The following is a 15,781-nucleotide window of genomic DNA, read 5'->3' on the forward strand; positions in this document are numbered from 1 at the left end:
TGGCTGGGCAGTTGGTCTCTGATCCACATGTGGATCACCCTTAGCTGTGGTGGCTGGATCACGAGGATGCTTCTTTAGTCACATGTTTGGAGGCTTGGAATCTACAGGTTAACTGCCTCTCTGTCACTCCTCTCTCCCCTCCTCCCTTCCTCTGCGAGGTCTCATCCTCTGGCTTGTACTTCCCACATGGCTTGGGCTTTCCTCAGCCTGGTGGTCCCAGGGTAGCTGAACTTCTTACAGGGCAGCTGGCTTCCAACAGACCAAGAGAAAAGCTGCCAGTCACTGTAACATCTAGGCTAGAACTGAGTGGCATAATTTTTACCAAAATCTATTGCTGAAAGCTGCCACAAGGGGCCTGTCCAGATTGAAGGGGAAAAGAAAAAGATGCAACCTCTGGAAGGGAAGAATGTCAAAAATTACAGCCCCAGTGGACAAAATGGGAACCTGGCTCTATATCTCAAAATATGACCTTGTAAATCTTAGTACTTCATTTTATGGATGATGATGCGGAGGCTAGAAGGAATTGTTCAAGTTTACTCAGTCTGGTTTCAAATCCAAGTCTGTATTAATCCAAACCATGACTTTTCTCCACTTCTCCTCTGAGCAAAATATAGTAAATATACAATTTATATAACACTTAATTTTTTAAATTGAGATATGGTTGACAAAACATATTGGTTTCAGGTGTATAACATAGTGATTCAATATTTGTATATATTGTGACATGAGCACCACAGTGAGTCTAGTTAACAGCTATCACCACACAGTTCCAATTTTTTTTCCTGTGATCAGAATTTTAAAGATTTACTCTTGTAACTACTTTCAAATATACAGCACAGTTTTATTAACTGTAGGCACCACAATGCGTGTTATATCCCCAGGACTTACTTTGTAACTGGAAGTTTGTATCTTTTGACTCCCTTCACCAATTTCACCCACCTCTCACCCCCCACCTCTGGCAACTACCAATCTGTTCTCTGTGTCTATGAGTTGGGATTTATTTAGGGTTTTTCTGATTCCATATATAATTGAAAATTTATGGTGTTTGTCTTTGCCTATCTGATTTATTTCACTAAGCGTAATGTCCACAAGGTCCATCCCTGTTGTTGCAATTGATAAAGTTTACTTCTTTATGACTGAATAATATTCGTGTGTGTGTGTGTGTGTGTGTGTGTGTGTGTATGTGTGTGTGTGTGTGTTTACACACCACATTTCTTTATTCACCTTTTGGTGAGCACTACTAGTAGTAGTTGGCTTCTACTTTTTAAAATTAAAAAAAATTTTTTTTGCTTTTTAGGACTGCACTCACGGCATATGGAGGTTCCCAGGCTAGGGATGGAATTGGAGCTGTAGCCGCCAGCCACAGCCACAGCCACAGCCACAGCCACAGCCACAGCAATGCAGGATCCGAGCCTTGTCTGAAACCTACACCACAGCTCATGGCAACGCCAGATCCTTAACCCACTGAGCAAGGCCAGGGATTGAACCCACATCCTCATGGATACAGTCGGATTCATTTCTGCTGAGCCACGATGGGAACTCCTGCTTCCATGTTTTGGCTATGTAAATAATGCTGATATAAACATGGATGTGCACATATCTTTTTGAGTTCGTGTTTTTGTTTCCTTCAGATAAATATCCAGAGTGTAATTTCTGGATCAAATGGTAGTTCTATTTTTAATTTTGGGGGGACACTCCATACTGTTTTTCGTAGTAGCTGCACCAATTTTACCTTCCCCGGCAATGCATGAGAGTTCCTGTCTCTCCAAATTCTCACCAATATTTATTTATTTTTATAACAGCCATTCTAGCAGATGTGAAATGATATCACATTGTGGTTTTGATTTGCAGTTTCCTGCTGATTAGTGATGTTAAGCATCTTTTCATGTACCTGCTGGTCATCTGTATGTCTTCTTTAGAAAAATGTCTGTTCAGGAGTTACCTTCCTGGCTCAGTGGAAACAAATCCGACTAGTATCCATGAGGACGCAGGTTCGATCCTTGGCCTCACTCAGTGGGTTAAGGATCTGGTGTTGCCATGAGCTGTGGTGTAGGTCGCAGACGCAGCTCAGATATGGTGTTGCTGTAGCTGTGGTATAGGCCAGTAGCTACAGCTCTGATTCCATCCCTAGCCTGGGAACCTCCATAAGCAGTGCCTGTAGCCCAAAAAAGACAAAAAGAAAAAAAATGTCTATTCAGATCCTCTATCTATTTTTAAAAATCTTATTGCTTGCTTTTTCTGCTGTTGGGTTCTAGATAGATAGATAGATAGATAGATAGACAGACAGACAGACAGACAGACAGATAGATAGATAGATAGATATTAACTGCCATCAGATGCATGATTTGCAAGTATTTTCTCCCATTTAGTAGGTTGCTCTTCCATTTTGTTGATGGTTTCCCTTCCTGTGTAGGAAGCTTTTTAGTCTGATGCAGTCCCACTTGTTTGTGCTTTTGTTGCCTTTGCTTTTGGAGTCAAATCCAAAAAATCATTGCCAAGACGGATGTCAAAGAGCTTACTGCCTATGTTCCCTTCTAGGAGTTTTATAGTTTCAGGTCTTAGGTTCAAATATTTAATTCATTTTAAATTATGTTTATAGCATAAGACAGTGGTCCAGTTTCATTCTTTGGTATGTAGCTATCCAGTTTTCCCACCACCATTTATTGAGAGACTTCCCTTGTTATGCATTCTTGGCTCTCTTGCATAAAGTTATCGACCATTTATGTGTGGGTTTATTTCTGGCCTGTCAATTCTGTTCCATTGATCTTTGAATCTGTTTATATATATATTTTATATTTTTTCCATTATAGCTGGTTTACAGTGTTCTGTCAATTTTCTACTGTACAGCAAGGTTTTTATGACTACTGTTGCTTCATAATATTGTTTGAAATTGGGAAGCATCATGCCTCCAGCTCTGTTCTTCTTTCTTAAGGTTGCTTTGGTTATTTGGGGTCTTTTGTGGTTCCACACACATTTTAGGATTGTTTGTTTATTTCTGTGAACAATGCCTTGGGATTTTAATAGGAATTGAATTTCATCTATAGATTGCTTTGGATAGTATGGACATTTTAACAATATCAATTCTTCCAATCCAGGAGCATGGAATATCCTTAGGGTTTTCTATGTATCAAGTCACCTTCAGATTGTTTTCTTAATAGTTCATTATTAGTTTATAGAAATGCAACAGGTTTCTGTATGTTGATTTTGAATCCTTCAACTTTGCTGCATATATTCTAAAAATTTTTTGGTAGAATATTCAGATTCAATGCTCTTTGCAAAAGGTGACAGTTTTAATTCTTCCTTTTTGATTTAGATGCCTGTTGTTTATTTTTATTACCTCACAATTTATACTCCATTAATTCTAAAGTGCTATCTTCATTAAGGGAGATACCATCTCCCCAACTCCCATGAAAAAACTCATACATTGCATCTCTAAATTTTAAAAATCCTAGAGATATATTCGATGGCCTGGCTTAGGTCACAGGCCTAACTCTGAACTAATCTTTAAGTCCAGGAAGATGGAATATTATAATTGGCAAGCTCTACCAAAATCACAAGGTTTGAAGGAGTAGTTCCCAGAAGAAGGAGGGGAAGACAAAAATAATTTTTAAAAATCACTAGACATGGTTTTTGTACTACATGCTATTAGTTCTCATTCATATTGATTTCATTGCTGCCTCTTTGAGTGCTAACGGCATCCTCATTGAAGAGACTGGAGATGGAGCTTTGGGGAGAATGTGATAGGCAGGCTGTGTGAGGAGCTAATCCCAAGAATTGGTCTAGCTCTTTCAACTGACTGTTAACTGATTGTGGTTCCCTCTGTATTCTTAAGACTAAGATAACTTTGGCTTTCCAAGGCGTCTGATTCCATCACATAGAAATTAAATGGAAGCTATGTGAAGGTGACCCTTTATGTTTTTGTGTGCTATACTCTGTCATTGGAGCCCTCATGTTCATGCTCTGTAGTGAATGTAAATTGAGGACATGAAGATACCTGGCATTATAACCTCTTGAGTAAACAAACATTTCTGATGGAAACTTAAGTTTTATTTAATGATTTCCAGTTGCATTTGTTCTCACTCTCTCTTTCTCTAATGAAGTAAGCTTTTTTAATTTTCTTTTTAAAAATTTTATTTGGATGAGATCACAAATTGGGGAATTTCTCTTCCATTACTCACACTGCTTCCCAGCTGCCGGCCTCATGTTCCCTTGACATGCTGTTGAGGAGCCATCCATGAGCCATAGTTCTTCTCCCATGCACACCAGTCTTGACAGAGAAACCCCGCCCTCCCAGTGTCCCTGGTTGCCATTGGTGGCCTAGGTTCTGAGTGGCTCTGAAACTCCGGAGGGTACTGGCACCTGTGGGAACTACTGTCTTCTCATCCCTCCATTTCGGCTTTGTGTTTCTATTAAAGAGTCTCTTCACTCAGTATGGACTTTTTAATGTTAGAGTCAGAAATAAAGCATGATGGTTGATGGTTTAGTCGACTTTTGAGAGCCCTAAGGAAATCATCTCTTAAAAGCTCGTGAGCCTTCTTGAAGATAGTTTACTAGTTTGATGGCACCTAGAGTCTCTTCTATTCCTTTGTCATTCCACTGAGCCCAAGATGCCTTTTATTCTTTTTCAGTTGTTTTACCCAGTCATTTCAACAAGATGTGTTCTGCTTACACATGGGAATAAAATAGAGGAAGGAAATAAAGGAATTTCATGAACTTGGGCATGGATACATTTCAGTGAGGACATTCAAAAAGGCGTGGCTATAGTTAGATGGTTGAATTATAGTCTTAGCATAGTGAAAATGAAAGCAGATTTTAGCTTTGAAAACAAATACTAAGAAATGCCTGTGATCTCTTCTCCCCTCCAGAAGATATCAAAGAAATGGATATTGATAGATGAGGCTTACTCAGTAAAAGAAAAGAGTTAATTGCTATAAATAAGGCTAAGAAAATTCATTTTCCTCATGAATCACATAGACTGCTAGTCCCCAATCCTGGTATCTCTTCCTCTCCCTCCCTTCTCCTTAACCATAATTTATAATGCCTATCTCTCCACGTCTCCCATCCCTTACTCCCACAAATACTGCTGTCCTGTCTGGTCCCTCATCGCCTCCTCATTCTCTTGGCCTCCAGCCTTTTCTTGGCTTTACTTCCCTGCTCCCTAGACTGAACTGCCTTCAAGGAAGCAATACACATGCTCTTGCATCTGTATTTTCTGCTGTTTCATGCCTTCTACCTCACAGCCCTAGATTCTGCATTCTTGCACCCAGGTTTTATCAGAACCTAGTGGAAGATAGCCTGAGATAGTGAATGAGAAGGACGACTTTGACACCTGGCAGGCATGTTCATGCCCAGCTTCACCACTTCCTGGCTGGTGATTTGGGTAAGTTCTTTAACTACTTGCCTCCTCTGACAGTTGGGATTTAAAATCGTTCCTTTCTCACAAGTTTCTGGGAGGATTAAGATACCTACCCAATTCAGACATAGCACTTGGCTCATAAAAAGTACTCAATAGATATTAGGGTTGTGATTATAGTTGTTATTGTTAGAGAGAATTCCATATCTGGAGCAACAGATACTGAGAACCCTGCTACAAAGCAGTGGCTTCTACCATTGGTTTTAAGCCAAAGTCTTCTTGATGGCCATTCAAAGCTCTACACATTCTGGACCCTCTGTGATCTTTCTGACCTCATCTCCTTCAAATACCCTCCTACCCTGCAAACAAACACTCAGACACTCAAGTGTAAGATTCCTGAGAACAGAGAATTTTTGTCTGTTTTGTTCATTTATGTATCTCCAGGATCTGTTATTCCTAGCACATAGTAGGTTTTCACTAAATATTTGTTGAGTGAATGAATGAGCTCCAACACAAATATCACTGCCTTGGTGAAGTCTTTCCTGTCCCCCCAGGCATGGTTACTTTTTTATACTCCTGTGGCACTTAATACATTTTTCAATTATAACATTTATCACATTGTATTTTTATGAAAAACATTTTTAAAATTCTTAAATTTAAGCAGATGGTATAATTCAAAAGCACATTTTTATTTAATAGACTGAAACCTCACATCGCACAGATTTGATTGATTGATTACAGAAATCATAATGTTCTGCAAGTTTGTAAATTACATTCCCATCATGTTCTATGAGTTATTCCACAAAATTAAGTCCAACCTTGAGGAAATCCAAGAAAAAGCAAATTAGAAAACAAATTCCAACACACAGAGGAATCTTCTCTTAAGCAATGGCACGTAATGTGTTTTGACATTACAGAAACCTTGCTATTTTACTAGCAAATAGGAAAGTGGCTTGCAAAATTCATGCTTTGTGTTGGAGTTCTCTTGTGGCTTAGTGGGTGAAGGATCCAGTGTTGTCACTGCAGCAGCTTGGGCCACTGCTGTGGCGCAGCTTCAGTTCCTGGCCTGGGAACTTCTGTATGCCATGAGTGTGGCCATAAAAGAAAAAAAAATTCCTGCCTTGTGAACCTATCAGCATAGCTATTAAATGTGGCTGATAAATAATATGCAAAGACAAGTAATCTCAAAAGTCAGTCTTGGTGGAGCACACCTGCTCAGGGTGGCTTTGAAGGAGAGCTTTCTTCATATGGGGGAAAACATTTCCTTATCTTTCTTAAATTAAACACTATTTCTAAAAGCCAGGAGGCATATACATATTATAGAATTCTCATCAGAGCTAAAGAAAGAACTAATAAAATCTTCTATGCTTCAGGGTTAAAGAGAGCAAAGGACCACTTTCATGTACATTTCTATGCCACCAATGTGACTTCAGGGCCAGCACCACTGGCTAGCCCATCATATGTTTATTTACTGCTACTCCATTTCGGGTGTGGAGCATATTTTAAGCCATTGATTGATAACCGGCCCCTGCCATTCCCCACTGGAAAATATCCTAGAACATACACTTGAGAGAAATTACTTGTCCCAGGGCAGCAATGGTGACTGCTAAGTGGAATCTTCTGTCTGCATTCGGAGGCGATAACAATCGAAGTAAGCCCCCATCGAAGGTGGCAAGACAGCTGTGAATGCCTTTGACAGCAGTGATTATCAGCTTCAGTGAACACATTTTTAACCTGGAAAAGGCATCCGTGATGAGTAGGTACTGCTGGGACAGAATCAAGATTAACATCCATTCCTGGCTAATGATTTCCCATCTTCTCTGCTGCTGTAGTTCTGGATTTCTCAAATCCAAGGCAATGCAAAAATCCCTGTTTTAGGTGAGTCTCACATGTTGGAGAAGGAGAGAGGCAATGATTTCTTCCAAGATGCAATTATCAGTGCTTGCTGGCTGAAATCTCAAGAGAAACAGGATTGTGCTATAACCTAGGAACCCTGAAAATTAAAATCTGGGTCAGTGCCCAGTTCCATCTTCCTTGATAGGGCCTGTGTACTGGGATGGTTGCTGGTGTTTGTTTGCTTTTTGTGTGTGTGTTTTTTGTCTTTTTTTTTAAAACTTCCTCTGGCTCTGTGTCTGCTGCTTAGTAATCCTGCTCTCCAAACATGCATTTTAAATATTTGTCTGACCTTTTTGGGGGAGGGTGTCTTGACCCCACTAGAATGGGGGCACTAGGCAGGATCTAGAGGTAGGATCAGTTCGTCTGGTACCTAACAAATGCTTGTTAATTAACACAGTCACCCCTTCAATATGGCTGAGAGCTTTTCAGTGCAAATACTTGTTTATGCTAGTTCTTGCTGATTCTATATGCATGACCCTTAATTTAATGCGACTTCATTCCTTCAATTTCTCTTTTAGGTCAGAATATTCATGGTCTTGCTAAGAATTAGAGTTTCCCTACTTGTTGAAGTTTCCTTTATTTTCTTCAGTAATCATTGATGGGTCTGATGGGAAATTCAACCTCCTAGAAAATACCTTTGAGAGCACCTTATCAAATCCAGTCAACACTTCTCTGCCTTTATCTGATTCAAATTTTCTGTGATGTTTGGCCCTAGAGATACCTCTCCTCCTCTCTGATACTTGCTTCTTCCCAGGCCCAGTAAAAGCAGTCCCTCTGAGGAGTTGCCGTATCAGGAAAATCCTTTGCAGTTTCTTTGCAGGCTTTTTATTTTGGAGTGGGGAGGGTGCTACACCCACAGCATATGGAAGTTCCCAGGCCAGGGATCGAACCTGTGCCACAGCTGTAACCTGAGCCACAGCAGGGACAATGGGCAGGCTTCTTCTTCTTCTTTTTTTTTTTTTTTTTTTTTTTTTTTTTTTGCTTTTTTTTTAGGGCCAACCCACAGCACATGGAGGTTCCCAGACTAGGGGTCCTATCAGAGCCACAGCTGCCAGCCTATGCCACAGCCACAGCAACCACAGCAGCCACAGCAACAATGGATCGGAGCCACGTCTGCAACCTGCACCACAGCTCACGGCAATGCCGGATCCCCAGCCCACTGAGCAAGGCCAGGGATTGAACCTACAACCTCATGGTTCCTAGTCAGATTCATTTCTGCTGCACCAGGATGGGAACTCCCTTCTTCTTCTTTTTATGCATTTTTTATATAAAAATAACTCTTCTTTAAAAGAAGAGTTCCATCCTAGGCCTTCTCTTTCAGCTTCAATGAGAGTATGGATCATCCATGAGATAATTCCTCCAAATCATAATCTCCGAATCAAAGATATAGAACTTATTCCCTTATTCAGCAAATATGTAATGAACATCCACTATCTGGGTAAAGCCTGGTGACCTCTCATGGTCACCACTAGAATATCCTATTAGGTACGTCTCTGTGACTATGAGAATCTTTCTTCCAGAAGGACAATTCAATCTGTATTTCCTACCTTGATAAATGATACCATTATCCACTTGGTCACCCAAGCCGTAAACTTAGGATTCAATTGAAATATCTTTCTCCTTCTCTGCCCACCCTTAATCCCCATTGAGTCTGTGTCCACATCCAGTTAGTCCAGCAACTGAATAGTTCAGTTACATCCTCTAAATAGCTCAAATCTGTGCTTTCCTCTGCAACGCTTGGCATCTGAGTTTTGGCCTTCATCACTGCTTGACTCATTTTCATCTTCTGCACCTTGTCTTACATCTTCCTGACATGCAAGTCTCACCATTAATTTCCCTCCCTAAGGTACTTCCTATTCCAAAATACCTTCCCAAGGAAGGTCGAGCTTCTTAGCTTGGCTCCAGCACCTTCCTGCACCTAGTCCTGGCCCCATCCCCTGCCACCGTCTACTCTGTTCTCTGTCCATACTAAACAACTTGCTCTGACACCTTTTCCAACCTCTGTACCTAAGTATCTCTACTTGAGAATCTCTTTGATTCTCCTCCATACTACCATTCCTCTTTTAAAAGATGGATAAGTATGCCAACTTTGGGGGAGACAATGGATAAGGCCATCTTCGCAGAGTCTCAAATGGGACTTTTGCCTCATTAGACAAAGGAAAGTCCCTTAGGCTAAGACCAAAGCCAAAACCTCTCTAACACCTCCCTTTAGGGACCTGGAAATGGGAGAGCCTGCTTCTTCCCGCCTTTACCCCCTTCTTCCTACACTCAGCTGGGGTTGGAAAGGGTACTCCCCCACCCACCCCCCAGCCTGTTCCACACCTTCCCTAGGTCCTAGCATCCTCCTTCCCAAATGGAATTTGCCCCCCCCCTCCCCTTCTTCCTAGTGCTAAACTGGAGAATGGCTGCCAGGTCACCTGATTGATGGGGAGAGGAATGAAAACACATCTGTTTAATATTTTCAAATTATTCCCCCTGTTACCCTTGCATCTTGGAGGGTAATCACAAGTCTCCAGGGGCTGGCTCTCTGGGTCCCTCCTTAGTGATGTGGTGCAGAGCAATCCTGGGGGGAGATTTACAAGGGCTCTAAGGTACCTCCACCTGCCTCAATACCCTGCCCCTCCCCTTTCAGCCCACCAACCCTAATTCCTGGTCACAGACCTCTCCTTCATGAACAGCCTAGAAACACTGAGAGCATTCTCTCCACAAAATTAGCTGGTATAATCAATAAGCTCTGATACATCCAAATTCTGACAAACTTAGTCCCTATGATAACACCAATTATGTCACCTAGTACTTAAATATGGGGTCACAGAAAAGTAAGTTATATACTACAGAGTCCCAAATGAGAGGGCGTGTGCTGAAAACATTGATTTGTAGACTGTGCCGTTTAACTTCAGACTGTCCTGAGAGAAAGGGGAACTTTTGTGAAAGGGAACAAATTAGTAAGGAAACTGACAGAGGCAGGTCAAGTAACAGAAATAGTAAGAGGAACTGTTGATCTTTGCAGCAGTCGGTACACTTCCTCCCTTTTGTGCAATGTGAGGCGTGCGGTGTATCTCCTGTACTTAGTTATCTGGGTACCTCGTTAAGTCTTAGGTCAGAATTGGGTCTTTATTGTATGAAAAAAAAAATTCTCATGTAAGCTGAGCTATGGCTGAAGGAATCAACTTGTGCACTGTGAATCCACTGGAGAAAGGAGAAAATAAAAGTATTAAAATATAGTTCAAGAGGAGAACGTAGACTGGGGGGGTACCCCCTTATTTGAGATTATCATTACCATCTGGGTTGTAAACCATTTGATTCTAATTCTAGAAGCTTGATGCCAGAAATAGCTTATTACCAGGGAAATTTTCTGGAGAATTGTCAGAAATGACAAAGTTTTTATTTGTTTTAATATGTGTCACAAAATGATAAAGATGGTAAGCCATACCATGATGTGAAGGCATGAGCCTAGTACTTTCTGCTACATATATTTATTCTGTCTTCTACATCCCAATTCTTCCTTTTCCACCCCACAGAAGGTTGGAGACCACTTTTGATAAGCAGAGAATCCTTCAAACTCTTTTCTTCTCTTGAAGGAAAACACTGAACACATCTGGAATCTATTCAGAATTTATAATCTAATCCATAGATTTTGCACAGTACTAGCAATTCTATTCACAGCTCCTCTTTTCACAGTGGTCATGTTGCGAGTACATAAAGTACTTGATTCTAACCTTGATCTGTAACATTTATGAGTTCACATTAAACACAGATCACTGCTGTCCAATCACATTGATAAAAGCATATCATTTTGAAGTTCCAGTACACCACTTCCTGGCTGTGTGACCTGCAGCATGTTACCTAATCTCACTTGTTTACTCCTCTTTAAAATAGGGATGATAATAATAATAGTACCTGTCTCAAAGCCAATGTATTTGAAAGCTGCCATTGCAGTGATACAGAACAGTCTGAATGTTGAGAGCTTCCAGATACTAAATTGGATGTTCACTAGTTTAAAGAAAGTAAAATATACAACAAGGATTTAATTATCTAACAGGAGGCAATATAAGAATTTGAATTGGGTAACCATAATGTTTCTAAAATGGTGGTCATCTTTTTTTAGAAAAGACTCCCTTTGGGGAGTCTTCTGTGCAGCAAATCTCCTAATTTGCAATCTTTGATCTTATTCTTAACGTAAAGGTACACTGATTAGAAGGAAATCCAGCTTCCTCTTAGGTTTTCAGGTTTGGGGCTACTTTGGGGGTGGAGGTTGCTGCTGTTTGGAGAATGGGGAAGGAAGATGGAAATTTTAACCCCTTAGTCTGATATACTTTCTAGAAGCAGGCCACCAGGTCGACTTATATTTTCTGAAACCAGACCGGGTTTAATTTCCATAGCACAAGAACTTGGTATTGAAGGAGTTAAAGGGTCTCCCACACCCCTCTGCCAGAATCCTTCTTTTGTGTACACAGCTGCAGTGGGAGCTCGGGTTGGAAAGGAAATGGTTAGAGGAAGAGCTGGTTTTCAGACCCAGGCGCGTCTGCGAGGGGGGCCGGGGGTGGCCTGGGGTTTTACATGCCAGATGTGGGCCTGCCCGTGTGCCTGCCTGGAGCCGCTGGCGTGGTCACGCCGAGGCCCTGTGCGAATCCAGGCGAGGTGATGAGTTAGCGGGTTGCTATGGGAACGGGCCTGGCCACGTGACCAGGGTGCTGCTGCCTGCGCTTTGACGTCAGCAGTCGGGAGGGCGGGCCGCGAGAGGGCGGGGCGGGAGCCGAGCGGGGAGAAGGGAGCCGCGAGCAGCACGCAGGCGGCAGGCACGGTCTGCGCGAGGAGCAGGCGAGCGGGAAGGCGAGACGCAGCCACCTTCCTCACCAGCCAGCCCACGGAGGTTTGTTCCCATCCTCGGGAGTGCGCCAATGCCCGGGCCGACCCAAACCCTGTCCCCAAATGGCGAGAACAACAACGACATCATCCAGGATAACGGGACCATCATCCCTTTCCGGAAGCACACAGTGCGCGGGGAGCGTTCCTACAGGTAATGGGGCTGGCACGGGAGCGGCGCCAGGCGGGGGACCGCGGCGGGCGCGCGGAAATCCGCCCGTTATATAATGGAGCAGACGCTGCCCCCAGACCGGGCTGCAGACGTGCGTTTGTAAAGGCGGTAGTGATTATTTGCTATCTGTTTCCATGTGTCATGTTGGGTGTGCACGGAGGCTTCCCGATTGCAGATGGAAAGCATTTCATGAATAGGTTTGCCGCCTGCAAGGGGTCTCCCTCCATCGCTTTCCTTCCACATTGATGAAAAATGCAAGCAGTTTTCCCCCTTTCTCCAAAGGGAGATAGCCTGGAGCACTTCCTTTCCTCCTTCCTTTTTAGATTTTAAAGGAACCATGAGGTAGGCTGTGCCTGAAGACAGGGAACCAGGAGGATGGCGAGGAAAAGGTTTGCTCTTGCCCTGGTGTGTGTATGCAGGAAAGATGGAATCCTCTAGATTAAGCTGCAGTCTGTGATGTTGAACCGCCAGATTGATGGAGCTTTGTAAGAATTCTGCTCGCTGATTGGTGCAAGGATTGACAGCAGAGGTCACGGTGTCAGACATTGACCAAAATTTTCTTCATAGAACCCCAGGTTTATTAGAAAGAGACTGGACTGCAATGGACCTGAAAAGAACTGGATGCTGTTAAGCATTTTCTTAGGAGTTTATGGCCTCTGCATGGGTGGGGGCGCCCGCCCTTCTTATTTACAGTAGGAAGGTGATTCCTGGTATTTTGCTGAGGTCTGATTTGAGGATGGGACTCATCTTGGTCATTGTATTGTGAGCCTTTTGATTAATGATCAGCCTGTATGTTGGCATCATTTTTACATTAGCATATCTGGCAATATGTTCTAGCAGATAAGCTCATTAAAATTGTTTGCATTGTTTGATAAGGATAACAATGTAATGGAGAATGCAGCTAGAGACTAATGCAGCTCAAGGCCAGACTTGAAGGGAGACTGATAGCTATGCTCATATTTCCTCTGAAGTTCTTTTGTACTGGGGTAGTTATTTTTAAATGTTACCTTGATAACCGCTAACAATGCTTTTAGTTGGAGGCAGAGCACACAAACCTCTGAAACGCATCCTCTCAGCTAGTGAGCAACAGGAAATAACTCTTTAAAAAAAAAAAAAATGCCTTCAACCAAACATTCAGATGGTACGATAGGCAGAATAGTCTGTGTCTAAATGTTGCGTAGTCATAAAATAGGACCAAGAGTACCCCACTTCCTCCCTCTTTCACCAAAAAACACTATTAGCTGACTCAAAAAAAAAAAAAATTATAAGCAACCTTTGCCCTGTCATCTCTGGCAGTTACATAAATACTGAGAGTTAATTTTGGCTGTGCCCATGAGGTCACCAAAATCTCATGCCTATGGTTCCAACTAATATGTTGACATGATATCCTTACAGATTCCAAGTGCTTGTTATTCTCTTAATATAAACCAGAATTGGTCCACAGGCTCTGGGACTCTCCTTTTGGAGACCCATGTGATTGGAAAGTTGGGTCCCTTCTCTCCTTTACTCCTCCATCTTTCTCTGTGAACATTCCAAAGCTTAAAATAGAATTTAAAAACAAAAACAAAAACCCCAAGTTGCTTTTAGTCCTCACTCACTTAAACTGTTCTCGTAGATAATAAATTTGAAGCCCTTATTTCTTAAATGATTTCATCTCTACCATGTAGGTAGCAGTTGCTTTTAAGACAGAGTGCGAATTTTACCACATGGGCCAAAGGCAGTTGCTTGGTTGGGTTTTATTAGTCATATGAATGAACTTGCAAGGGCAGTGGGAAATTGCTTGATGGAAAGGTTAAACGCTACCTTTGGTTGATGAATTCTTGCTTTCAAATAAAAATTTATTGTACAGCAGAAATTGGCACAGCATTGTAAATCAGGTATGCTTTAATTTAAAAAAAAAAAGCATTCCACCCACTAAAAAAAAGAAAAGAAAATATGTATTTATCTTTTAAATTCAATCAAAGTTGTTATTTTGGTTTCCCGAATTATTTCCAATTTGCTCTCTGAGTCCTCCTGCCTGGTACCTGAAATTATGTGGAAAAACAAAACCGAATTTGTATAAAGATCTGACTGAGCAAAATCTTAAGTCACTAAGAGCATCATTGCATTTGTATTTTGCTTAATAGGATTATTGGACAGTAGAGTGAGAGATGTCATAGGTTAAAAGAAGAAAGAAGACTCCCCAATTGCATTTATATTGTATTATACAAAGGGTGCACATGGCGACAGATGCACTTGATATTTTCCTTGGTCCGCTTTTCTGTCAAAGTGGACAGCCAGAGTAGTGTAACTCCCACTTATTTTTTTGGAGGGGTGGAGGGGAAGGAAAAATATGACACATTTTTCTCTCCAGGAAGTGCTCCATAATTATGTTGGCATCCCGAGGCTGGAATAATATTGCCATTTAATTGCTGAGGAAACTTGGAAGACAATTTGCAATCCAGAGTAGAGATTTGACCATTTAAGTTTTGCTTTGACTGTAGGTTCAGTATGGCCCCAAACAATGAAGTGTGCTTGACCGTGCCGTAGGAATGCCATGGAAGGGTCAGGGTAAACCCAGAGCCTGGGGATGGTCGGAGGGAATCCTCCTTCCTGTTCTTTTCCTGACTGCTTGGTAGCTCCCCAGCAGGTCCTTCATCTTTGGCTTTATTGTGTGCATTTGCTCATTACATATAATGTCTCATTGCATTCTTATCAGTTTTTGTGAGGTTAACTTCACACGTTTAAAACAAAACCCATCTTAAAAGAGGTGTGTAAATACAAGAAGGATGCTGGCAAGGGACTCTTTCAAGTGCTCCAGGACCAGAACACCCCTCACCTGGCTGGGAGCACAGAGAACAAGACCATTCTTTCCAGCCCCATCGAGGGGCAAGTGGTCACTCTTCCCAGCAGGAGACGTGGCTGTCATAACATTGACACCAGATTGTTTATAAATACGGATTGAATATGGTTCGTCACCCAGACATCTTAATCCAGGTGTCTCTTGCCACAAACAGAGCCTGTTTGTACAGCCTGGATGAGAAGGAGTGGGAAATCATTATTGAAACAGAGTGCCCCTCAATAAGAAGAGCACGTTTCCTTTAGAAAATTACGCTTCCATTAGTAATTTCACCTGAAAAGAGCAAGTGCAAAAATGGTTCAGCAGAGACGAGTGGATGTGTTGCACGGCTGAGGTCCACTACTGAGTGATCGCCTTTTTGGCCCCAGCTTCCTCGTTGCATTCATGAGCACTAGAAATCATATGTTTTAAGAGCTGCTTAAAAAATAAATGTGGTGTGGGCCTTGGAGGTGATGCTGTTTAATTCACAGAGCGAACAAATCAGGCTCTGGCTCTCCCGAGAGAGGTGACTCCCTATAGCTCTGTTTCTTGCAGATGCTCGTAGGAAATGAGATTTATTAACTGGCCCTCTGCCCACCGCATCTTTGTTTGCATACTCCAGGCTTTTAAGAGTGAATGTATAAGTCCAGAGGACTGGTTCCACATGGGTGTTTGA

At 42.0% G+C, this 15,781-nt stretch overlaps 1 protein-coding gene across 3 annotated transcripts in view; it reads left to right on the top strand.

The window, feature by feature from the left end:
• MAPRE2 (microtubule associated protein RP/EB family member 2) overlaps positions 1-15,781 on the top strand; it is a 170,796-nt gene that overhangs the window by 50,005 nt on the left and 105,010 nt on the right. The window contains exon 1 of one of the 3 annotated variants that reach the window (XM_021096264.1): positions 11,971-12,269. The exons of the other annotated variants lie outside the window; for them this stretch is intronic. Within the exon in view, the coding sequence (XP_020951923.1) occupies positions 12,151-12,269 (119 nt within the window). The 5' untranslated portion in view covers positions 11,971-12,150. Of the gene's footprint in view, positions 1-11,970; positions 12,270-15,781 lie in introns of those variants that run through there. 3 annotated transcript variants of the gene reach the window in all.

The sequence above is a fragment of the Sus scrofa genome, chromosome 6 (genome assembly GCF_000003025.6).
Source record: "Sus scrofa isolate TJ Tabasco breed Duroc chromosome 6, Sscrofa11.1, whole genome shotgun sequence".
Taxonomy (NCBI): domain Eukaryota; kingdom Metazoa; phylum Chordata; class Mammalia; order Artiodactyla; family Suidae; genus Sus; species Sus scrofa.